This window comes from Cynoglossus semilaevis, chromosome 10 (assembly GCF_000523025.1).
Source record: "Cynoglossus semilaevis isolate Cse_v1.0 chromosome 10, Cse_v1.0, whole genome shotgun sequence".
Classification (NCBI taxonomy): domain Eukaryota; kingdom Metazoa; phylum Chordata; class Actinopteri; order Pleuronectiformes; family Cynoglossidae; genus Cynoglossus; species Cynoglossus semilaevis.
Window position 1 is genome coordinate 5,495,678 of NC_024316.1, and position 14,367 is coordinate 5,510,044.

The 14,367-nt window shown below is 39.2% G+C and overlaps 2 protein-coding genes across 3 annotated transcripts in view; one reads left to right on the forward strand and one right to left on the reverse strand.

Annotated features, from left to right (window-relative positions):
• snphb (syntaphilin b) overlaps positions 1 to 14,367 on the reverse strand; it is a 1,167,912-nt gene that overhangs the window by 566,940 nt on the left and 586,605 nt on the right. The window lies entirely within an intron of this gene.
• Positions 1 to 14,367, forward strand: part of LOC103384739 (plexin-A1-like) — a 97,580-nt gene that overhangs the window by 5,417 nt on the left and 77,796 nt on the right. The window contains 5 exon segments of the mRNA XM_025059117.1: positions 5,600 to 5,700; positions 7,416 to 7,539; positions 7,860 to 8,013; positions 8,534 to 8,633; positions 13,564 to 13,678. Coding sequence (XP_024914885.1) covers positions 5,600 to 5,700; positions 7,416 to 7,539; positions 7,860 to 8,013; positions 8,534 to 8,633; positions 13,564 to 13,678 — 594 coding nt within the window.

Here is a 14,367-nt window from a genome sequence, read left to right on the forward strand (position 1 = left end):
TCACTGGAGTATGAAAGCAGACTGAGACTTAGGGCATGTCCTCCATCCTCACTCAGCACCTTATGGCTAGTGTCAAATATCTTGAGGACTTCAGCTTCGTTTGTTTGCAGGATCCCCGTGATGCTGGATCACACCGTCTAACCGGACACAAACATGTTTTCTTTTCAGACGGACAGGAAGGAGACATTTGGCCAAGGTTGAGGAGTGTGTTACTCTGTTTTAGTTTTAATAGTGGATGTGGAAAATAATCCCTCATTCTTAGATCCTTAATTTAAAGGAAAAGCTGCAGCGTACCTTTTGTTTATTATACATGCTGTCATCAGACGGTACAATTTCTGTACCGGCCTCTGGGATATATATCTTTAAAATGAAGACAAATGAGAGTGACAAATACAATATGAAAGGAGAGGACAGAGATTTGTGTTGGTTTTTTTTAACTTACATTTTTAAGTAAACTGTCCAATATTGTTCTCCCTCCCCCTCTCTGTGTGTGTGATAAACCCATTTACTATCATTTACAGCAACACTGTACATTGTACAGCATATTAACTTACATGTGTATTTAATGGGCAAATAAGTCAACATCAATACACATGTAACCTGGTAAATGACTCCCCTGCTTTCCCCTGTCGCTGCAACATGTTTTCGTATGACAATCTTGAAACCCAGCTCTCGGGCTGAACAGACCATCCATCACTATGCTGCACAGTGATGCCACCCTATACACCGCCCATGTTGTAGAAATAAGATAATTATAGCGTGCAGCGTACAGCTGCAGCAACCCCGGACCACACAGGCCCAATATGTGGAATGAAACATCAGTTCCAATTTACATTTCTGTCTTTCTCATCCATCTTTTCCTTCAAACCCCCTCCTCCATCCAGGACCTCTTGTTTCCTCTCATCAGCCATGAGGTAAATTAAGAGGCTCTTCATCATGACCCAAATTAAGAAGACTCACTTCCAGGCCTTATTAATTTGGAATAACTCTCATCACATGCAAACCCCCTCACCAAACTCCTCACTGTTTGTCTTTTTTCCCTTCCATCCGTTCTGGAAAATCAAAAAAAGAGAAGAGTTACAGAGGATAGTTTTTTCCACATCTGTGTCAGTTCTCAGTCATCCAGGTCATCTTCAGCAGCTACATCAATGGCAACAGGACTGTCTTGGACGTTCGACCTCTCATCCAGGAGGCTTCTTCAGTTCTGACTGACTGCTGGGAGAAGTCTGGTATCTCTCGAGTACAAAGGACGAACTTCTGAGGATGGAAATGTCCTTGTCAGAGAAGACAGATGTTTGGAAAGAGGAGTGAAAGAAGCCATTTACACCTGGAGAAACCATCATTCAACAGAGGAGGTGGATTCACACAACAAAGACGCTGTCCGAGGGGCACACAGCCAGGTGATGCCAACGCCCTCCTGGTCTTTAACAACCCCACACTCACACCTCAAGTCTCATCATCACAACCCTCCTCCCTTTGGAATTAGGTGTGGTCACCTCCTTTGTTTACTACAACGACCCTCATACCACTGTGAGGTCAGTCAGTTAGAACTGAAGAAGCCTCTTGGATGTCATCAAGAAGACAGTCCAGCTGCCCTTAATGTACCTGATTGGATAGATTTTCAGAGCTATATATATTTATTTATTTTCTAAAACCTCTAAAAAGAGGTTTTGTGTGTGTGTGTGTGTGTGTGTGTGTTCTTTTGTTCAGGCCTCTCCCCTGCCTCTGCCTCCACTGTCTGTGGAGAACTTTTTCCCTCCACAGTAGTTAATAGGCAGGGGCCATATTTAATGTAGGTAAGAAAGTATTTCTTGCTTATTGTCTCAGGCACTTACTCCCACCCAAAGACAAAGCATCTTTGGCTGTTCATCCTTCCTTTCCCATCCCATTATCTGTTTTCAGAAACTCAATAATTGAGCTGCCCTGCTGGAATACATCATCTACCCCCACTATCAGACAATCCCATTGAATAAACTTCTCTCAGCGGCTATTGTGGTTGAGTGTGGCATGTTTTTTCTATTTCTCTCTTTCTCTCTTTTTTTTTCGTTTATCGGACTGTATTACAAGCAAGGTATTTGTCCAGGTGCAGGTAATGACTACAATTTGCTGCTATTTGGGCTCCTATAAGAGCCCTGTGTCTTCTAATGGAAGCATTGTATAATAGCTATCACACACGGGTTACTATTATCATGCTATGAATCTGCCATAAGCTCTTGAATCCAGCTGCACATCACAGAGACACAGGAGCAGAGGTACAGTCTGAGCGTGAAAAATAACCAACAGTGCAGCTTTAATAAAAACTATCTCAGGTAAAAATAACATTACATTAAAAAGCATTAGCAGCACACTGAACCACAAAAAACTCAGCTTTTAATTCCAAGAAATAAAAAAGGCCTATTTTTCCAACCAAGAACCGAGAAGTCTAGTTAGCTAACTAGCTAACACCAGATAAGGTAAGCCTAGGACACACCATATATGGCATAAAAAAACTAACCATAAAACTAAGACAAAAAGCAAAACAAAAGCTAATGCTAGCACTTGTCAGAGTTGCCTTTATGTTTGCTCAGGGATGAATAAATTTAAGATAACTGATAGCTTGGTGAAAAAGAAAGATATTAGGCTGTATTAGAATCGGAAGACTTTCTTTGATAAACAAATATAACTATGTTTGAGAATAAACTGAATTTTAACCATTAAATACCACCAGGTTATCAAAAAAAGATTATTTTAAAATATGAACTTTGAAAGTCTTTAAGCATGCATTGATTTGACCAGGGAAAATAAATAATGTTCCTTTTTCCATGTAAGATTTGACATTGAGTTACAACAAAATAACACCTGTTTTATTAATGTATCACCCCCTCACTGAGTGGCTGTCAGTCAACACATTACCTGTTATGTATTGAAAGAAAAAAAAGAAGAAATGCTGTGTACATCCTGGTGCAGCTACAGTATGTACGTCGCCCCATCGACTGTCAGTGGCAAACAGCAACCACCAAGTTGAGATAAAGCATAGAGATGCTAATGAGGTACAAAATAAGTCATTGTTATGATTTTTTTTTTTTTTTGGAAAGTAAGCAGAATAAACATCAACATGCACAGGCATGAATAAAGCCATTCAGATGTTCTCATAAATGATAATCCTGTGACTTCAAAGTCTTCTACAAACTCAGGTGAAATCCGAGGTAATGTGCGCTCCCCGATAAGCGCACAGACAGATGGCAGATGGAGAAACTGCAAACAGCAGCAGAAAAACATGTCTTTTTAATGATTGCTGCAAAGAGGGGATGTCTGTAGAGACGGACCAAATGTTAATGTGTCTGTCTATCTCACTGTTCCCCTGGAAATGCCAAGAATTTCCTTTGCTGGCATTTTAGGAGGCGAGCAAAGTTTGGACAGTGTTGTTTGATGTCCCTCTTAATACCAGCGTCCTCTCATTTCCCCAAAGAAATCATTAAAGTTTCATCTTACCGCTGTCATGCCGACACACAGATGGCAGCCGGCAGAGATTCAGCTGACAAATGGAATAATCCTTGATTTTTATCTGAACAGTGTTAAGTACAAATGCTTATTGTTCTTCAAGGAGGTAACAGGCTTTAAATAAACGCCGTCCTCTTATGTTCTAATGACAGTTAATGCTGTGATTTAGATTCTTAACAGAAGGAATCGGAAAGAAGAAGAGGGTCGGGATTTTTTAATATGTCTTACCTTTTTTTTACTGCCATTTTATGGTTTGACTAGAAACCTTTACTTCTGTTCTTGTTAGACTTTTGGAACAAAACAACCAGCCATAATCCTTTTAGCAGAGTCCTGGACTTTAGAGTTCCTCGAGGTTTACATCTCACAACCAACTTGAACTTCACTTTACTCTTTTGAAAATGCCAAGCTTGTTTGTGCATTCCATGAGGACTTTATTGCTAGGAATGGACTGTAGACATATAGTACAAGCATTAGTATAGATTTTCAATGGCACAGAGATGCACAGAGCGGTTACATTTATTTCTTAGACACTATACACAATTTGGTATTAACAATTTATACAATTTTCATGAAATTATTCTGTTATTTTCACTGCAAAATTTAGTTTATCTGCTTCACGTAGACTCAGTAAAATGTATTTCCTAACATCCATCTGAGATTCTGAAGTAGATATTTGGACAGAGGATTCATAGACTGTACATAGGAACTGGAAGAAGCAAACCAGAAGACATTTGTTAGTGTTGCAGTGGTGTCGTCCAAACTACCAAATGTCTTTAAAAATGATGTTGATTGTTTCTTTCTATAACAGGGGTCAGTAGGTCAGGCTTTTAAAAGAACCAGGACAAAATCCCAGTGGTGGTTGATGGCAAGCTATAAACCCTTAAGAAAAAGACACAGAGAAGGAAATACACGTACACACACACACACTCCCTGAAAAACAAGTGCACCTAAAGAAAGTTCTAAAAACCTTGACCATCACATATTCATGGCTTCAGTTGTCTTCGGTGGACTGTAACAGACAACAGCAGGGGACTTCTTTCAAATAATCTCAGCAAACATTGCCATGTTAAGCAGATTAACTTTTATTGTGTACATAATCTTGTAATTATCACGTTAGCATGCTAATTTGTGATAATTAGCACCAAACACAGTGTAGATGAGAATGATTTGAATATCATTAGTCGTCTTTTTTGTCATGTTATTGTCACTGGGAAAATGAGCCGTCGTGCTGTTGTGGTGTTTATTGTCAAAGTGACAGTGCACATTTTTATCAGTCTGGACTAAAATCATTAACCAGTTTGTGGCCGTCACAAACTGAGAACCACTTCTGAACATGGACTGACAAATGTTTCCACAGGGCTGGACTGTGTGTTCGTGGGGTTTTTTGTTTGTTTGTTTGTTTGTTTGTTTTTTAGGGATTTTGACAAACTTTTGCCAACATTCTTTTCAATATATGGCACATATTTTGCAAATATGTATCTATTTATTCAACCGTTTTAATACATTTCTTGAGTTTTATTTTTCTTATTTTAGCCAAAATGTCAGCTCTTCGTTAGCACAATTCAAACTTATGTACAAGTGGCAAATGACATCATTGGACAATTTGATATTTAAAATGGGATCGTTTCCAACACTTTGACTCAAGAATCCTACAGATTATTATCAGATGTGGAGACTGTTTTTTACCAACCCTGAAACAAGGTGTTTCCTACTACTACTACTACTACTCCAGAATCCCGTGTTATTTCCTTCCTGTTCTTGTTTACTGTCTTTTAAAATAAGTTGCTTCATTTCCTCAGTATTTTGTTATGAAGTGAGAAAGCAGCCTTTAACAGAGATGTGTTTTTACTGTGTGTTTATATATGATAAACCCTCTATTCCCTCCACTCGTTCCTGCCTTTTACCATATGCAGCAGTAAAGAATTTTAAGTATCTTCTCCAGACCTGTTTATCTCTGATAGCCACAGTGGGAATGTGTATTTAATCTCATGTTTGAGGCAGCTCCACTTCTTCTGTGCATCCGGTTTATACTTGGACCATACGCTGGTTGAAGTTCTTTAAGGACGTTAAAGACCATGTGGTTTAAATGCAACAATAACCACCTGTGTGTAATTTCCAGGTTACCCGTGTTCCAGTTGAGAGCTGTGAGCAGTACACGTCCTGTGGAGCCTGTCTGGGATCAGGAGATCCTCACTGCGGCTGGTGTGTGCTGCACAATGTGTAAGTGCACCCATAATGTTAACTGATTCTTATTTTGTATTGGACTGTAACACTGCTGTTGACATTTAAAAAGGCTGCCCTGCAGTAAATAATGATCTGTAACTGTGATGGACAGCGTGGAAATCCCATGGCTTTGATTTTTATTAGTCATGTTCGCGCCCACAAATGCCAGCTCTTTACAGGCTTAAGATGTTGTTTTACCATCTGACAGGTATCAAATATGACCCTGTTACACGCCAACCTGGAACATGATGTACAGTCTGTATCGGCAAAGTGGATTTTTTCTGTAGAGTAGCTGAATATCTGTAATTTATTCTTTAAATACAGTCAATAAGATGAAAGAAATCCAAAATATACAGTCAGTCTATGTTAGTCGGACTAAAACTGGACTTGTACCTGTTAACGTGTTAGCCTAGCATAAAAATGTTAGATTCACATAGACTGATATTGTTGGTGAGAGATGACATTTAGATTAGAATCAGTTCCCTATCAGCACACTCTGTTTTACAATGCCGTCATTAGCTAGCATCTCTCCCTAAGATTAAACTGTGTCACCATTCAACCTAAATTAACACTGTGACCAATAGGAATAGCATTGGTGTTGCATGTAAAATAATAAAAATGTACAACATATATAAAATGTACAAAGCATGCAACAACTTACCTGCAAGTTAAGGATGAGGCAGTAATTATGAACTGGCTTACTTTGAGATTTCTGCTTTTTTTTTTTACATCAGATGATTTTAAAAGTTTGATTTCTATATGTTTTATATTGATTTAAACTATAATTTTACATCTACTTTACAGTGATATAGAAAAGTTCCCTCTTGCTCCCATGTTTTCAAAGTACAAGAGATGTTTCAACAATATCAAGAGGCTGAGAATTAGATTTGTCTTCTTATTACCAGTCAATTAGACGATAAAGAGTCTGTAATCAAATTCCACTTGTATAGAATTTAGCACCAGAAATAAATTCATTTAAGGCTTATAAAGGAAACACATGACAAGTGCCTCCAAAGAATTACACCAGCCCTGAGTTTCCTCTAGTTCTACTTCCGAACAGCATCACACCTTCATTCATCTCCAACCTTTAATTTCCCTAATAACCCACTGAAAGTGCCAAATGCCCAAAGCAGTCCACATAAAGGTAGACATTCTGGGGTTTTTTTTTTTTTTTTTTTTTTTTTTTTTTTTTTTACGATTTGCTTTCTAAAGATGTTTTCTAAAGATGTTTTCAGGCTCTTTTTTTCAACCTTCACATTTGAATCAAATGAAACTAAAAAGAAACGTCTGCATATCATTAAGTATTTTATTACAAAATATATTTGCTTTGCCTTCATTTTCAGAGGTTTAACTGCATTTGAAGCCGATATGTTAACTCCAATTTTCATGCATCCATGCACCTGCTAATGAAAAGAGAAGCTTTGCCTGAAAGCCATTTCAGCATCCTCTGGTTGTTCAATAAAAACTGTACACAGGCCATCACTAAATCAGTGAAGCCTGCACTGAAACTGCTCTGGTTTTGTAAGTAACACAGAGGTTTTCTGCTGCATCTGGTCCGAAAGCTAAAATGTTGAACAACATGTATTTTATCTAAGGATGGATGGAGGTCCATAATTTCATAATACCAAAAGAATTCCTATGAAAATAAACTTTATTTGCTTCACTGACTCAGAGGTGACTCTTGTGTGCCCTCTCCCTCCCTCCTTTTTCAGATGTTCGAAGAAAGATCGATGTGAGCGTGCAGAGGAACCACAGCGTTTCACCACCAGGGCAGAACAGTGTGTCCGACTCTCTGTCCAGCCGGACACAGTCTCTGTCACCATGTCACAAATTCAGGTACGTGAGCAGGACTGCAGGTGTGTGTGTGTGTGTGTGTGTTTGGGTTGTGTGAAGTTGAGCAGTAAAGAGGTAGAATGATGGACAGCAGAAGTGGCCATGACAGATGTGGGACGAGATTAAATAAACCTTGTTCTTGGGTCATTGCTGGTATCACTGTGAAGATGAGCTGAGAAGTGAGTTAGAGCTACGTTTCTGAAAAGCATTTTCTGCTGCCGGGGGCTTCATCACATTACTATTGGACTATGTCAGTTTGAATTTACAGTTGTTGTTGTTGGGGTGTTTTTCTCACACCTTTATGCTTTGCTTTTTCTCTGTAGTTGGTTCTTCAGACCCAGAATGTTCCTAGTCTGTCCGCTGGAGTCAACTGCTCTTTTGAAGATTTTGTAGAAACTGAGGGGCGGATCTACGGGGGACGGATCTTCTGCTTGTCGCCCTCTACGAAAGAGGTCGCCCCCATAACAAGAGACCAGGGTAAAATAAGATTTAAAAATACAAGCCTTTGAGCAGTGAAAACTGTTCACAAAATTCTCCTAAAAATGTACTGTATATCAGATGAATAAATTCTAATCTCAATTTCAATAAACAGGTTTAACTAAAATACATTTTAGTTAATGTGTTTGACATGAGATCCAAAAACCCAACGTGTTCATCTCCCTTTATCAAGACACCACTCTGTCCTCAGAGCTTCACTTTAATAAAAATTAATTACTGGATAATGATATCATTCAAGTTGGGCAAATATAACATTTTTCACTTCATTAACTAGGTACATTTAACTGCATGAAATCACACATTGTAACTGCTGCTTTTTAATTAAACCAATGAAAACTGTAGTTCAGTGCATATGTGCAGTACAGATAAAGTACTTTGATTTAGTGGAACATTACTTTTTGCCAAATTAGCATACACCGTGGCAACTGAATTAACATTAGATTGCAGTTGTTAATGTCGAGTACGTGTTTGAAATGTTTCTCTGTTGTTTCTTGAACAGGCGATCAACGTGTCATTAAGTTGTATCTGAAGTCAAAGGAAACAGGAAAGAAGTTTGCCAGTGTGGACTTTGTCTTCTACAACTGCAGCGTTCACGAATCGTGAGTAGAATTTCTCCCTAAATCATTCATGTGTTGTTAAGCGTGTTTTCCACTCATGCCGCCTGTGTATGGACAGGCTGGACGGGTGATTTTTGGAGTATAAAAAAAAATTAATTAGCCAAAAGCACAATGACATTCCCAACTCAGCAGGACACAAACTGCCGGGAAGTGAAATTCACAAGAGGCTTCAGTGTGACATTTGGAAAAAATAAAATAAAATCAAGAACAATAGCAAAATATAACTGGTAAAATGGGAAACATGGGAGAGTAGAGTGCAACCACTGCTAATTAACTATTCAATGGATTCAAGCTTTTTACAAATCAATTACCTAATTAAATCTCAAGCAATAATTGGACGACTGCTGATGAAGAAAAAAAAATTGATTCCAACCATGCAAGACTTACATGAGCAGCCAAGCAGAAGGAGCCAAAACACATCAGTCGTGTTTCTAGGAAATTAGTTTTACTCCATGTATTGGAAAAAAAAATAATTTTTGAGATTTATTTGAAGTGATTTTGTTTTTCTTACAAATTCTTGTGCAGAAATGCAGCTTAGAAGTAAGTTAGAAATATGGAAAAGAATCACTGCCACAATGAACATAAGATCATCGATACATTATTTACTGTCTGTGGGTATGAGAAATGTTTTTTTGTTTTTTTTTAATTGTTGATATCCAAAACATTGGGGTGTCTTCTAACCAGAATAACTGGGTTTGAGTCCAACTATATGCAGACGATTCCTTCGTCATTGTGCGTCTTTTAATTTAAAGTAATGTTGGGATTCATTTTCAGAGGTCTGTCTTTCATGAGGCTGAGTCCATCAAGGTTAATATTTGACATTGTCTTTTCTAAATCTATATTTTACTTTTCTATTCAGTGTTTTAGAATTAAAATTAGTATAAGTTAGTGGTTATGCAATAACGAATAGTGTTTTTCGTTTGAATCTTTGTTCAGATGGATTCGTTAGCTCTGTCAGGGTTGGGTTTATAATCATATTTATCATTATATTTTATGCCAAAGCAGCTAGAGAAGAGAAGAACTTTATTTTACCGAATATTTACAATTTTAGTGCCACAACAGACACAGTTTCTTTGATCAGTAGGACGGAACTGGAAGGCCAGAGCTGATCTCACGTGGTTAGGAGAAGACAACAATCAGGACGCATTTTAATGTCAGGTTGCTGTTCAGTCGCACTCCAGATCATTCAGGACACATGTTAATACTTTCTCTCCTTCATCAAACCCATTTATTCTGTGTGCTCTGCTCTTGGCCCTGCATATATCTGCATAGTAATGGGCTCTTAATTAGCTTCTAGCCAGAGTTCCTGTGTGGAGATGGCCGTGATGGAGTGGGTTTGGAGAGTGAGCTCATCTGGGCCACTACTTAGGGCCTCCAGGCCTAGTTCAATGGCTTTGATTCATTTCCATGTGCTTCTGTGTGTCTGTGTCTGTGTTTTCCTCTATACCCCTGATTAAGTGGCCCACCTAGCGTTCTCCTCTTGTTCCATGCATAAACAGGCTCACTGCTGTTTGATGATAGCTTTGCTGGCCCACTCAGGTCTAATCAGTTACTGCACAGTTGGTGTAACATAAAATTACACCAAACTTCTAACCCAAACACACATACAGTAAACACACTCATGGGCTTATTTGACCCAACCGTGCACAAAGTGATACACGCAAGTCCAGGGTCTGATAATGGGCCTTTCCTCATGGGCGTAGTAGAAAGTATGGGTTTGACTCCCAGCAGCAGGTGCTAAAACAGGGCCGTATTTTCACAGACGCTAAAACAGAGCTACTGTTTGGAAAAACTGAGTATCGTTAGTCAGACCCATGTCCATGGACTCCTTAGTCAAACAGTGGTCATCAAGGCAGAAAGGGCAGACCTGAAGGACCAAATAAATTGAACTATGTGCATCGACTTCTATGAATTTTGAAAAAAATTCAGGTTGAGTAACAATATAATTTGGCCATTATGAAGCGTGGAGAATGTGAGATTAGTATACTGTATATAAACAACGTTATGGTGCTGAGTCAAAATTGGTAGGGAAAAGTGCTGTCATGCTACTGTCTTCAGGATGGGATTCTGATTCAATGCTTAAGGTTTGGTTTTTATTAGGTTTTACTTTAGCAGGATTATGGCAACTTCCTGTTTTGTGGCAAAAAAATAAAAGCTCATCAAAGTTGATCATCTGATTAAACCTTTAATTTGAATGTCTTTGATGAATATTTTGACGTCCTGTTGGTTTTAGGATCAAATTCAAGTGATTTCCCCTTTTTTTCAGCCAGCACCAATGCCTGTGGAATCTAGGAAACCTATAGCAAACACCACAATGTTCTTGTTTAGCTCAAACATTTGAACAACCAAGTTTAGGAACTTTGGTCCTAAGTTTTGTAATGTGTTGTGCATCTTTAAACCCTTGGAAAGAGAAAACTAGGCTGGGTATCAATAGGGTTCTTGCGCTGGTTCTACCCGGGCCCCTAAAAGAACCAGAAAAGAGTCCTGCAGTGGAGAGCGGCCCACAGAAGAAACTTCACATTCCCTAAGAGCTCTCCAGGGAAAGGACAACAGTGAAGGAGGAATAAGTGGGACAGATATATAAAGCAGAGTGTCGGTGTCTAAGAGCAAAACACTCAGCCCATTGTGAGGGGAATAATGTGTCCCACACAGCTAAAAGGTTTTCACCCAAGTCGTAGTAGGCAACCATGACCATTTCAATATGAAAGACCTGAAATCAATGCAGTGAAAAGGAGAACTCAGGGGAGGGGAACGACCCACGCTCTGCTGCCCAGTAAGGGCTGTCTTTTCCAGACTGACCATTGGCTGTGGGACTCCTGGTCAGACACCATTCATCATCCTGTTAGAAGCAGTTCACAGTCCTTTGGCTTACATTTGTGGCAACACTCGTTTGTCCAGTATGCAGTGAATGTGTATTTAATCAAGCTGCGAGCTGAAAATTTGCAGACACGGCTTTCGGACGTGGGCAGTATTAAGTTACAAGGGAGTATCAAGGCTTCCAGAACAATCTAATTCGTCCAGGCCCTATTATACCATTGTTTCTGTCTGCAGAGATTATTTAGGTGAAGCTCTGACATCTGTGGCACAGTCTGACAGAAGTAATAGGATTCAAGAAGTAAACAAAGCTCTGGATGTTCTAAAGTTAAGAGAACCACAACACAGGAATCCCTAGCACCGGAAAGGGTGAGATTAACAGGGTAAAACTACAAAAAAGAAATTTTGGTTAAACATTTGGTTAAAGATTTATCAAAAAGAGCTTATCATCAAAAGGCTTTGGCAAAGTCTCTGGGTTTTGAATATTTGGCTTCAGATGGTTTTTGCAATCATCAGATAGAAGAGTTAGCGTCTAATAAGAGAGAATTAAATATCGTAGCTTCATTCGTGACTTCATTGATATCAGCTCGGCATAAAACCAGCAGGTATTCTTTCAAACACTCTCTCATTCAGGTCGGTTTCTTGCATATCATCAGCTTTGTTCAATCGATCCAGGCCTCAGTAGAACAAAAGCTGTGAGTAGATGAAAAGCCGTTTGACCTGACTCCGTTGCGAGGCCTTGTTAAATAACGGAGGACTTTATTGATTACACTGCAGCAGCTCAGCCACTTACCCCAGCCAGTTGACCAGGTGTTGACGGTCCAGCTGTAGAACAAGTCTCCACTGCCCAGGTGACCAGTCAGCAAGGATGGGAACCTGACATGGGTGACAGCTGCTGTCTCTGTGTGTGTGTGTGTGTGTGTGTGTGTGTATGTGCGCGTGCGTGCGCGCATGCACTGAAGTCAGTGAGTGGAAAGTATGTGCACATATATGAATACACACACATACGCACACACACCTTGTCCTTGCTAGAGGAAATCGATAAACCTCGGGGTTAATAGTGAAGAGAAACTGGCTCAAAACACAACAGAGTGTTGGCATAACCTCAGTCCACCTTTCCTCCGATGGAAATCCACTGTCATTGATTATAAACCCCACACTGCACTTCAGCCTTGTCTGACTTCCTTATCACTGTGTGTATGAAGATCCTCCACCCTCCCCCCCCAACAGCCTGTGTCAGCCCAACGCTCTAACAACAGATGATTTAAGTAGTTAACCCTCTAAAGTCTGAGTAAACCAAGGACACTGGGACAAACTAGGAGAAGGGATTAACCTGAAATCCATTTGAAATGCCAGTCTTTCCAGGCAGCAGGGTGTCGCTGTGCACTGAGCTGTTACCAAGCTGTGAGACTGTGAACCAGATTCTCCACTGGAGGCTCCAAAATAGGATTGATGCTCGTATTCATCTCATAAACCTGTCTGGTCTCCATTTGGATTTGAGGAAATTTCGCAAACTCAGTATTTTGTTGATTTTTCTTGAATAAACAAATTAATTTTTGTCCTAACATGAGTATAATCCTCTTGTCACATTGACTTTATGCCATGCTGAGTCTTTATTGTTGTAAACTTGTCATAATGAACTATTTTTGACTCTAGATGTGCTGATGTTCAAGGTGATTTTTTTTATTTGTTTCAAGAGAAAAAAGCATAAATAAACATTTATTCATAGCAGCAACCAGACTGAAGGAGGACTGTTGAAGGTTCATACTGCATTAGTCTTTCATTCTAAGCAGTAAATTGATTCCCTCTTCACAGCAGATGATTAGAGCTGAACGTAGGGGAAAGTGAAGGAGAGGAGAAGTTTAAATCAAATCTAAAATTTTAAATCACAGTTTTTCTTGCTGAAATTATCCTTAAGGTTTTGTTAGTTTTATCCTCACCCAGACTTGGGCAGTAGAGAGTATCACACACAGTAAATTATAATTAAACAAGTTTAAATAAAACATTCAAATGCAGCACCATTGTTGTTAGCAACGCTGATTATTGTCAAGACACATTGGCTAAAGTCATATTTTTATAACATTTTTCGTCTTTTCAGGTGCCTCTCATGTGTCAACGGGAAATTCCCCTGTTACTGGTGCAAATATCGCCACATGTGCACACAGGACGCCAGCGACTGCTCCTTCCAGGAGGGACGAGTCAACTCCTCTGAGGTGAGGGTTTGACACACACACACACATACGCGCGCACACACATACAGATCCATTTTCTAAACGCAGGTACTCAGGGACATGGAGCAACACATGAGTGTGTTTAGTAGCATTAATAAACACACAAATACACACTCTCACACAATCACGATTTGTATATAGGTAGGGTAATTGAGGGGCTGCAGCTGGGACCTTGCCACCGTTTGAGAGTGTGTATGAATGAATGCTGCCCCCACTGGCCCAGCAGCAGCTGTTTTACTCCAAACAGAGCTGTACTAATTTATTTACTTCTAACCAGTGCAGCATGAATTAATATGTTAATGTCTGTGCACATCATTGTCCTAAATGTTATATTTGCATGAAAACTAATTTTTCTTCCATGAGCTGAATTTTTCTCTACTCTCTATTATGTGATCTTTTTAATGACTGTGTTAAATTAAAATTGAACAATAACAGAAGGCCTTCTTTCAACTATATAATAACTAAGTACTGCAACTAGAATTCTACGTAATTTTTGGTTATTTACACATTTTCTTCACCAAATGGGTTTTGTGCTTGTAAAGTTCACACATTGTTAGCCATATGTTTTCTCTTATAAAACAACTGCAACATCAATGTTTTTAATCTAACTTTGATTTTAGTCTAACCCTTGCTCTCACCCCCTGGCCTAGAACTGCTTCTATCATGCAGTC